Genomic DNA, 12136 nt, shown 5'->3' with positions numbered 1-12136 from the left:
TGTGTGTGAGAGAGGTTTTTCTGCTGGTTAAGGCACCGTAACACAGTGGATCCAGTCCTGCTGTAGGATGCTGCAGATGTCAGTAGGGCCAAGCACTGTGTGTCATGCTTCATGTTGTCACTTTGCTGTAAAGGGTTAATTTTTTCTCTCTCTATAACTGTCTCTCTGTTGAACACAGTACAGAGTAAATGCAGATTTCAGGTGACTGATGACTGAATACACTGGATGTGTGCTCTCAAATTCTCAATAGACACTGGTGTCGGGCATGTTTCTGTGTATTGTGTGTGTGTGTGTATTTTTGTCTTTTTCTTCCATTCTCGGCATGGTTTAATGGCCAGGCAATCTCAGCTGCCTTTAACGAGATGGGATTCTCACAGACCATTAAACACACAAACAAGGCAGCAGCCGGGTCTTGCCTGGGCCTCCTGTGCTGACTGCCCTGGGCTGCTGACCTCCCAGCGCACACTGCTGATGGAGTAAAAGAGCAAACCGACTGTAAAGAAGAGATAGTAGCATACATGGCCATTCATGAAGGTCTGTGCTTCACAAACAGTACATGAGCAAGTGCCTCTTTAAAGTGTTTTCCTCACACATTAACAGCACCTTAAAGCTAATGAGCATTATTTGTCCTTATGCTAAAATACCTAATGCTTTTCAGTATATTTTTAAGATTACAGTGAGTCCTTAACTTACGACGTTGATCCGTTCCTACGTCGCGTTGTAAACCGATTTTCGGTGTAAGTCCGAACATACATACATACATACATACATACATACATACTGTACGTAAATAACATACTGTAAGCACTTATCCTATCCTAACACCTATCCTCCTCGGTCCTGAGCCGCGTAACCGTGTATTCTTCCGCCGCGCACACCAAACACGAAGTTCGCGTTACGATGTTTACGACACAAAACCACTTAAGTCGAAACAAGGCTTTATACAGTAAATGGGAGATGTGTCGTAACCCGAGGACCTCTTGTACCTACTGAAAACAAAATAAGTCTCATCAGTTCAAAAATGGTACTTTTTGTCTTTGCATGGTACCTACCGTACAATGGGCGGCTCAGCTTTATACGCTTTTTGGGACCTGGTCCCTGGTAGATTTCACATTTAGCACTGCTCACCCAAAAAATTTAACCTATAACGTCGCAACACAGTCTTTAATGGGAATCATGGGCTTTAGAAACCACAAGAGCAGCAGTGGGAACATTAAGAACGTTGAGTCCTGTTTACTCATCACATATTCTTGTTGTTGGGGACTGAACACAGCTCCTCGCACCAGTTTTGTCTGTCGTTTTATCTGATAAAAAGCGAATGTGATCTCTAACTTGAAAATGTTACAAATTCCTAGTTTGTGCTGGATGTCTGCCTGTCATTATGATTGAGATGACTGATCAGGCCAGTCACATCTGCTGTTGTTTCTACTCTACTAAAGTACCTGGAACCAGCGAAAAATATGCCTAATGGAATGGCAAAAAATATCAGTGTTGAACCAAGACGCGTAGGTACCATGCACTGGAAATACGGCAAAAAAGTATGAATTAGACACTAACACAGCAATTTTCTGATGTGACATTAGAATTACATGTCTGTGTAGTGGCTGTGACTGAACGTTATGGGGTTTAGTTGGTTGGGAGTAGTTATTTTTAGTTCTGAGGCAGCAAATGATAACAGCCTGTAGAATATTGGGAAATGCTTTTCACTGTTTCAGAATATAGATGCAGTGACAAGTAATTTTAAAAGAGAATGGTAAATGTAGTTTTGTTTTTAGTTGAAAAGAAATGGTGATAATCAAACTTCACTCGCAGAATTGGCATATGATGGAAAGAAGGTCAGACAGATCATGTGTTTTGTATCTAGATAAAGTAGACAGGGAAAAACTGTGATAAAGAGGAACATTTAAGGGGCATCTGGTCCTCTGTAACTGGATATGATTGTGGCTTGTTTTCCTTCTGAAGTTGAGTTCTACCCTCATGCATTTCCTTCTCCCTCCTTCAGACCCTCCTACCTATCAATCCATCCGTCCTTTCCACAGTCTTCCTGTAATGGCCCACCATCCTGTGGGACCCACTTTGATCCTTTTCCCGTTCTGCTCATTGACTGGATTTCAAAATTCCCTTCTCCCACAACGCCACCACTACGTCTCCTCCTTCACCTCCTTGTTCCACCACAGCAGCAGTGTGTCTCGGATTTCCTGTGTGTCGTTTATCTCCCAAACCAACAAATACCCACCCCCCCACCAAGTTTTCATTGTTTCCTCAGAGTCACATCCAGGCTCTGCCTGCTGTACTGCAGCTCTGAGGCAAGTGTGCTGAAGACAACCCCCTGTCCACTCCCTCTTGGCTTATTAGCAATCCAGTTAGAACTAAAAGGATGGAGTGGAAACAGTGGCTAAACCTGATTAAGTGTTTGTCTGCCTCCTGCCATCTGGCCCCACACCCTGCTGCCCTTAGGGCTGCCATAAGGCTTTTTGGGGTTGGTGTGAAAGGCTGCTTCAGAGGTGAGAAGCCATGGCAAAGAGCAGTGTATGATAGCTATAATATAAACATATATATCTGAGCTCACAACAGTTATTATTCTTTAAAAAAAAAAAGTTCACTGAATTGTGAAATCACTGATTGTGCTGCAGTTTGGTTTGTCTTGATTTTACTAGTTTGATTTGTGAAGTCCCATGGCTGGGGAACTAGTGAAATGTTACATTTGCAAACAGCCAGACTTTGTTTGACTGAAAAATTAATGCATTTGTTGTTAAATAATATAGTTTCTGATATTACAAAATCAATTCAGTTGAACAGCTGCCTTCAAAATGATACAGCTTTTAAGAGGAGGTGGGGAGCAACATTGCCAGACAGAAGTGACTCAAATAAGATTTTTTTGCTTAATGTGAACCAAATCTGATCCAAATTGGATTGCATGTATTTGCCTGTAGGTATGTGCCTCAGCCAGCACTGGCAGTGTGGCAAAACAACAGTGGAAGAGAGGCTTTAGCTACATTCCAAATAGTGCCATATACTCACTGCATAGTGCACATCACAGATGTGCTAATACGCTATTTCAAATGCTGTCAGCTGACCACTTGCCCTCCTGCCTTTACAACTGCCCTGCTCTTGTCCTTACTAGACCTCTTTTTCTTACATTGCCTTTATTGGACTCCTGACCTGCTTTTGGTCACAGTTAAGTCCTCCCACCCCCAGGGCCTCATGGGGCCCTCAGCTGACCGCCATAATCTGGTCAGCATTAGGTGGCTGCCTGGAATTTGCCTGTGTGTCGGGAGCCTCATAGAGCTCTGAGGGGATTTAAGGGCCCCTGGGGCATTGAGGTTACATGCTAAGTGTTTGTTTCCCTGTCCTCCACACCTGTACGGAACAGCATGGACAGGAGCGGGTGATAGAATTTTGTTGGGAGTACCTTTTTTTCTTTCTTTCTTTCTTTCTTTTTTTTTTTTTTTTTAAATACGAATTTCATATAGCTGTAAGCATGTCAAGAAAACCATTCATGAAAAAAGATTTTAAAATATGCTCAGTGATGGTCTAATCTTCATATCACGTGCTGGGATTCAGACGGACTGGAATATCTTAAAATGATGTGTAAAACCCTTTTAAAGACAAAATTCTTAATCATCCTTAAACAACCTTATACTGACTTTTGCCCCATGTAATACATTTTGACCAAAACAGACCGGAAGCATTGATTAATAATGGCATGTTTCACCACTAAAGTTTATTAAGTGAAATACTCACTCAACAGGCTCAGAGACCCTTCTGGTAACGTGTTTAATTGAATCACATCGTGTTAAGGAAAGACATTGCCTTGTGGTTACAAACATAATTGTCTTAAATTAGCGGTTTACTTTTTTAAACAGGGATGTAAAGTGTGATGTTTTATTTGACATGAAAGTATTGATGCATGATATATCGGTGGCCAATATATAATTCGTCGATATGTGGATGCTTTTTAGTTATTGTTATTGGTCCGATATTGGAATTTTTGCCGATATTACGTCTGATAAATTGGCGCAGCTTGCAGATATGCACTGATTCCTGTAAATACACAACTAATGTCTGCTGTGAGGATGGTTTTCACAGTTTCTGCCGAGAACAGTCTCTGGGATTAAATTCCATGGTGAAATCTAATTTAAACTACCAGCGAAGCTCAGTACATGCACACAAAGATAGCCGTGTAAACGCACACAGAGCATGTTAAAAGACAGAAAGATGCTCTTAACCATCACCAGTGCAGGAGCACTTCATATGTAAAACACATGATAACAGAGTCATTTAGAGTCTGAATTTATTAATGAAACATGATGATAAACCATTACAAACACTAGTTCAAACTCGCTCTCTCTCTCTCTCTCTCTCTCTCTCTCTCTCTCTCTCTCTCTCCCCCTCCCTCGCTGGCTCTGAGCCGCTTTATGCTGCTCTATCCCTTGCTCCCCAAAACAAACCTGGTACAGCACTAATTAGTGCCCCTCTAGAAACCATTCTTACAGAACCAGCAGTAAATCTTTGATAAAAATATAAATGAACTACAACTAATACGTTTAAAAGATAACATTAAAAAGTACAGAAATTTACAAATACTGAAGTAAAGTCTTGTCCTATGACAACCCACGATAAAAAGAATTTGATTTGTTTTAATCCAAAGTGAGTTTGCTTTAACTACAAAAAGATGAAATTATCTGTTATTATTATCAGTATCGGCTACTCCAAGGATCTGTTATCGTATCAGCCTAGAAAATTCAAAATCAGTGCATCTATACATGAAAGCATTTCTGCGGTCCATTAAAATATATCTTAAATATAATACACACACATACGTGGAAAACATCATGATAAAAAAATGTTTATGACTTCTTATGGTTTCCTTTTCCTTCTCCGTGGTTCACTGAATATATAATCACTTCTACACACAAACGTGGTCAAGATATACATCCCAAGTTCTATGGATGTGTGTCTGTGAGTATGATTCTATGTAAAGGAAGCACAAAGGCTCAGTGTTGGTTGTTAGTAAGCGTCTATCAGTGTTTGATTAGAGGCAGAGTATTATTTGTCTGTGCACAGGGTTTCATTTCTTTGGCAAAGAATGGACAACATCCCCCACCACCACCACACACACCCTTTTATGGTTTTTCTGAATGGCCATTGTTGGCTGTGTATTGAACTGTACACTGAGTGTTACTGAATTAGACAAACCAGTGTTTTGAATGATGAGGCCTGGCCCAGACTAACCCCACAGCAGCTCAGAGGGAAAAAAAAACACTCACAGAACGGACTTTCTGTGTGTGTGTGTGTGTAATGGAGAGGAACGAGTAGCTCACACGTTACTGCAGTTAATTGACTTATCATGGACAATCATGCTTACTCTGCTGTCCAACTGTGGGTTTCTTTGAGCATTGTTTTAGTGCGTTGGTGTGTGTGGGTGTACACTGGTGGATTCAGGCTGCTGTGGGGAGGTTGTGTGAGCATTAAGTAACAGCCCTGCACCTTTTGTCAACTGCAAGAGAAACTTGAGCAGGATGTGTAACAGGTGCCACACTGAAAAGTGTCCCCTTACACATCTCTATCTCTCTGTCTCTCCCTCTGTGTCTGTGTGTGCATAGAGCACATTTATTGTTTTTGGCTGTCAAATGCTTGTGTGTGTTCGAGGTTGCACAGGTCTGCTGTTGGCCAAATCCAGCAACTTGCTTATGTTAGGCCATTTGATAAAGCGAAGTGTGTCCCAGATCACTTTAATTCAAGGACGTGTCTTTACAAAGCCCTGGAAATTTTGTTTGTTTGTGATTTGCTGCATTACATGCAGATAAACACTACATGGTTGTACTAAATGTGATCTGAAGGGACATCATCCATACTTTCCTCCAATGCGATAAATCCTAATAACTGATTTATCATTCTGTCCTCATGCTTTACCTCTTTCAATCTCTTTGAATGAACATGTGCATCTCTTGCTCGCTCGCTCGCTCGCTCCCACACGGGAATAAAGCCTCAAAGTATTGAGGGGCAAAGTGATGCAGCTGTTGCTGTAACAGGTGCTCTGTGCTGAAATGCTGAAGGCCTATAACAACACCCCCCCCCATTCTGCTCACACAGATCTCTTATCACAGAAGCAGCAGCAAGTGTGATGCCATAGTTTACTCTCTGACAGCCCTATCTGTACACAGACTGGAAGCTCTGGCAGTAAACACCCATGGGCTCACACAAACTCTGTCCCTGCAACACCACCTTGTTGAGTTTGACACTTGAGTGTGCTGTGGTCAGACAGCCTTGTTCAACCTCTTTTTCTTTCGCCTCTTTTTTCCATTCAAATTCAGGGGGATAATTTTACATAGATTTCACTGAGATTTGAAGTTAAGAGCTGAGGAATCCTCTATCAAGCATCTGCTGTCCTGCAGACAATCCATACTGCTGTTCTATCCAACAAAACTATATATTGGGGAGAAGTTAAAAGACACGAAGAAAAGAGATCGAGAGGCATGTAGCTCCACTCGCCACATGGCTCAGGTAGGCCAGGTGCTCCAGCGCAAGCCCACCTGCTGCCTCTCTTGTCTGAGGAGCATAAAAGAGGACAAAAAGAGCCCAAGCTGAAAAGAGAAACCCAATCTTTGATTAAGAGCAGCAGCAGGTGAGAGGCAAGTCGGTGAACATGAGGGTGAGGTGTGCTCCACACAAGCCAGGTGGAGTTGTTGGCTGTCCTTTAACTGTCTGGTCAAATTGTTTTGTTTATAAGTGAAGAGGGTCTGCAGACAGCTTCTGACTTAATGAACAGTTACTGTTTGTTTAAGTAAAATGCAGTTTTTCCTTTGTTTACAGTAGCTAAAAAGGGGATTTGTGAATTAACTTCACTGAATGTTTTACTCACTTTTAGTCTCTTGCATGCAGCTGCACACTGAAAAGGGGGAGAATTGAAGTTTCAACTCAATGAGCGGTCTAGTCTGTGGTTTGTGAGTTCTGATATGAAATGTTGTTGGACAGGTTTTCCTTATTTTTGGAAAGCTTTAAGTAGATATACATAATTTCGGAAGCTAGAACAGATGGACAGTTCCTGAATTGTCAGAAATTCGCAGCAAGTCAATTGTTATGATGTAAACAAGTTTAAAGGTTTGATGTACCTTTCTTGTGAAATGCTTCATGACAGCAAAACCCAAATGTTTTATTATTAATATAGCTAAAACTACTCTGCAGACAGCTGCTATATGAAATGGTTAGAACTACTCTACCAGGTGCCTGAGAGAGTTTAAAGATGATTCTAAATGATGAAAATATTAGATAGTAAATAAAATATCTAATTTTCACTACAGACACTGCAAATTCTAGCCCCAGAAAAGTCATTACTCCGAATGTATCATTTCACCCCAGTCTTCTGATATGTAGCTTTTATCTCTGTGACTGTATTCACACACTTTTTTACAGTTAGTCAAAATTCCACTTTAAACACTGGCTTATACATTGAGTATGTAACGTTGATGTTATCTATAAACATTCCAGTTGTAAACAAACTAGGTCCACCTGCTGCCTCTCTTGCCTGAAAAGCATGAAAGAGAACAAAGAGTTTAGGCTGAAGGAAAAAGCCAGACCTTTGGTTCAGAGCAGCGGCAGGTGAGAGGCTATTCACCTGGGACACAGTTCTTAATTATTGATTTGTTGCAGTGTTATTTAGATAGAAATACCTGATTTCCTGATAGACCATCTATTGTATTATTGATGTTACGTATGTATAAGGTACCAGGTGCAAATGTAGAGCCAATATAGGGCATGGGCACACTGCCCTAGAATGAGTTATCTCTCAAAACTTTTTGCATTTGCATTTACATATTTATTTCCATAAAAATGGCTTTGTTTGTAAAGTTTATTTAAAGTTTCAATGGATGGGACACCCAGTCCTGCCCAATAAGCATCAAGGCAGGAACTGCAGTGGCTGGAGGAATGGGTGAAATTTTCTTCTGGTCGCTGATTGATGATGGGCTCTGGCAAGAGACCCTTCTGTTGGCCTTCGATCTCACAATAGGTCTTGGTGTCCCTCACTGCCAGGGAGGGACAGGTTATTTAAAGTACAATTTATAGTTTGATGTTTATTCTAATTTTAAGGTTTTTTTTCTATCAGTGTCACAGGTGGGGTTTTGCTTTGGACTTCAACTGTAGAGATGAGGTATCACGTTCACAGCAGTTACCCGCTTTTATGCAGGGGATTTCCTACACGGTAAAGTAAACAAAGATGTTGAATATATTTGAATAGACAAGCACACCTCAAGGGTTGTGTGTCTGGGCCTTCTTCTGGTTGCCTTTGGCTGTGGAAAAGGTGAGATGAAACTGGAAAACTGAGACTAGCTTCCTGAAATAAAACTAAACGGCATTTGTCATTTCCCTTTAAAGTGGGATATAGGCAGTTGATTTTATCAAAAGGATTTTGCCACTCAGATGAGAGAAAGATTGACCACCCACTTGGTAAATGTGGCTGAAGTGGACACTTGTACAGTGCAGCTCCGTCCCGGTCGACTAAGCTCACTGAGGCAGTGGAGTAGCTTATGAGAGAGCTGAGGATATCAGGAAGCTTGCCTTTTTGGTCCTGTTTATAGTGCCTTTTAACTTCAGACTGTTTGGAGTAGATTAACATGTAATTGAGCCATTGTGACTAATAGGATGAACACCACCATAGTAAGGGATCCATTCAGGCATAAATGCAGTACAGACAAATATGATCTATCATCTGAAAGGTTGGACCATTTTTCATCTTCAAATGTTTTTCTCTTTAAAGAGAAAACGACACCTACTATAGCAGACTGCTTTGTAAGTTGTGCACTGTGTGACATAAGCCCTAGAGGCATGGGTAATGTAAAAGGCATTTTGCCTTCTGCCCAAGTCTGATAAAATGAAGCCTTGAATGCATAGTTTCAATTTTTTGTTCTTCCCCCCCCTTTTCTGTCCCATCTGATCGTGTTTTTTTTTTTAGACTGTTTCAGGTTTTATTTTTTTTTATTTATTTATTTTTTTTTTTTTAAATGAAACTATTGAGTGCATCTGATATTTTTCCTCTGACTATCGGATGTAAATCCTGAGTACTGAGAGATTCTGCGAAATGCCACAAAACCCTTGTCACTTCTAGTGAGCACCATAGGGTTGATGGATCCCAAAATTCATTGTGGGTTTCTCATTGCCAAGCTGAAATGTATGCTAATGTTTGCTGGCCACGTTGACTGCTGAGTGTAGGAAAAATGGAACACGTCTCAAAAATTGATGAAAAGATGGAAAACCTTTATTAGAGCATGCAGTAGCAAGATACAAGGATGTACTGTGGAGTCAGCGGAGCTGGACTGAACAGCATAGATTGACAATAACCCCTTCCCCTAAGCTCCTCCTGAAGGGTGTGATGTCATTCGTGTCTGAATACAGTCCATGTGCAAATACCACTCGGGTTCTAACTCAGTGGAAATTGAGGTTCTGTCACCTTCATGTTTAGACTAGTTCCCTTTGTCTGTGATGGTTGTTATTTACTTAGTAATAAACTTCCTTTGATATTGATTAGGTCTTCTGTTCCCACAGAGAGAGCTGTAGTTGATTGCAGCGATGTAAACCAGTCACATTTGGGTCCATGCTGTAATTTCTTACATGAGCCACTGAACACGAAATTATCCTGAGTTAAACTATAAAATAAATAAATAAACAACTCTATACATGCAAAAATAAAGACCTTAATGTGTACTGCTACTCATCATGCAGCGAGAAGGCTGAATGGTAACTAGAGGTTAATGCAACAATGGACCAGGCTTTACAAGTGTTTCTTCCATTTTTTTATTTATTTATTTTTTTTCATATCTATTTCAATAAAAAAAAAAAACACTGAGGCTGTGTCTTTACATAGTTAACATTGTGGGCCTCAGTAGATGCTTGTGTTTTGGTGAGAGTATAGCACATCACTTCCTGTATGTCTGCTTTGCTGTGTGGCTCTTTAGTGAAAGTGTACGCTGCGGTAGAGCGGAGCTGGGCTGGGCCACGCAGTGGCTGCTGACTGTGCCAGAATGCTGAGAGAGAGATTATGGAGCTGTTGTGAGTCAGCAGGTTCAGTCTGCTCTCTGCCTGCTCTGCTGTGTGCTTCAAGTCACTTTGTCACAGCGTTACGACGTCCATCCAGTTCCACTAGATATGTTTATTAGGAATTTATGCTTAAAATTTCAAGGCATCAGATATTTTTAAGATTTGAAATCCCAATGTTTGTGCATGCTAGTCGATGTTTTACCTCTGGTTACTCAAAAGCTGCTTGTTTTCTTTTTTCTCTTCCCTATTTGCCCTCAGGACCAGGCACCAATGTCCCACCTGTCTATGGCCTGGATGTGACAGATGTGTCCTGCTGGGAGCAAACAGTCCTCAGTCCAGCCATAGAGATTTTGGAATGCTTACGCAAGGTTTGATTTCTATTCCTGCCATGTTTACCCCAAATGACCCATGTCTTGGCTTGTGACATTGTTTTAAGTTCATAGAGTTTGTTGCTGGTTTCCTGTCAGGCAGCTCAGTTTCTCGATATCATCGTTACAGCAAATGTGGCAGAGCTAATGATGCCATTATTAGCATAGGCTTTTAAAGCAGTGTTCATGTCTGACCTGCTCCACCAGATGAATATCGCTGGTAAGTACTCACATCAGTCAGAGGACGCTGACGCCATTGTGATTCGAGTAGAAAAGTGGCTGACACACGGTGCCTGTTACATTACAGTGCATTACGGTGTATTTGTAAGCTTCACTAATATTCAGTCACTCCTCTTTATGTTAACCAGGGAGAACGTCCATCTGTCCAGCCAATCAGAATTGAAGGGGTGGTAACACATAACAAGCGGAGTCACCACATGTGCGAACTCTGTGATAAAATAATTATCGGTGACCTGGAGTGGACAGGTGAGCTTTCATACCTCAAAGGGTGCCAGTAGTACATGTAATAATGAAGTACATTATGAATGTCATGATTGAACTTTCTAACTAACTTGATTGATAAGCAATAATGTAGTAATTAATCTACTTTATAAATTGTGTAAATATAATATGGCAAATATTTAAAGTTTCCTACATTTTTATAGCGCCAAGCAGACCTTTAACTCATTTAGTAGTGTGTGTGTTTGTTTGTTTCCAAATAGTGATATTTATCTTCTATTGTAGCTCATCTGAAGTCTAAAAACCACCAATATCATGTCCGGAAGAGGAGGAAAGCTGCGGAAAGCTCTGCCCCTGAGCAGGGTGTTGAATCTGACCTCTGCTCCACACCAAAGTGTCCAAGAAAGGCCAGCTTGGTGCCAGGCGCAGAGGGGACTGAGGATAATGAAAAGCAACATCTGTGATCTGGTATTTGTCACTATAAAAAAAATGCTAATTTATATTTTGATTATGTCAAAAAAAATTACAGAGTGATCTGCACTTGGACTACACTGTCCACCTGGAACAAGAACTTTGAGATAAACACAGAGGATATGATTATTTTTGCATTTTTTGACTGGACTCAGTTCAACTCTATTGTTGGATTACTCTGATGACCACTTTATCCTGGACCTTGTGGGGCACTCTTGCATTCGGATCACCTTTTGATTTTAACCCAGAAACAAAAGCCTCGCAATATGGTAGGATTTGTGGAATAATTTAAATACTGCACGTCTTTCTCTCGTGTGTCTTCCAAAGACCAGACTTGAATTTTTTGCAGGAAAGTTTGGCCATTTTGGTAAATGTTGATTTGAGCTTTTTCCTTTTCAGATAATTTTCTAAGTGTATAATATAATTGCTTTTATGAAACATTCAAGAATTAAAATGTTTTATTTTTAAATCCTGCCTTTGCTTTTAGTTCCTTGTATGTTTCTATCCTTACCCCAAGTCATTTTTTTTAAAGCAGTGTGTGGAATTTGGATTATGTGATCCAACTGTGCCAGTCATGTCCAGTCATGATGGTTGCTGGGGCAGTAAGTCAACATTTACCTACTTTATCCTTTCTTTCTGTTCTCCATGTTTGTAAATCTGTGTGACAGTTTACAGACCATGGTCACAAGTCCTTGCCCACTACTGGGATAAATTTATATTAGCTGCACAATAGCTGGAAGAGAGTGTGTTTACATTTGGGTGCATGTGGCTGCTACATGCTAACTTGGATCAGGGCTTGGCTT

The 12136-nt window shown here is 40.7% G+C and overlaps 1 protein-coding gene across 1 annotated transcript in view; it reads left to right on the top strand.

The window, feature by feature from the left end:
• The window catches only part of trit1 (tRNA isopentenyltransferase 1), a 39490-nt gene extending 27737 nt beyond the window's left edge, over positions 1-11753 (top strand). Inside the window, exons 9-11 of the mRNA XM_066674789.1 lie at positions 10294-10403; positions 10772-10889; positions 11148-11753. Of these exons, the coding sequence (XP_066530886.1) occupies positions 10294-10403; positions 10772-10889; positions 11148-11326 (407 nt within the window). The 3' untranslated portion in view covers positions 11327-11753. The remainder of the gene's footprint in view (positions 1-10293; positions 10404-10771; positions 10890-11147) is intronic.
• The last annotated feature ends 383 nt before the right edge of the window (positions 11754-12136 follow it).

Source organism: Hoplias malabaricus, chromosome 6 (assembly GCF_029633855.1).
Source record: "Hoplias malabaricus isolate fHopMal1 chromosome 6, fHopMal1.hap1, whole genome shotgun sequence".
Lineage (NCBI taxonomy): Eukaryota > Metazoa > Chordata > Actinopteri > Characiformes > Erythrinidae > Hoplias > Hoplias malabaricus.
Note: the sequence above shows the minus strand (reverse complement) of the source record. Positions and strands in the feature narration are given on the sequence as shown.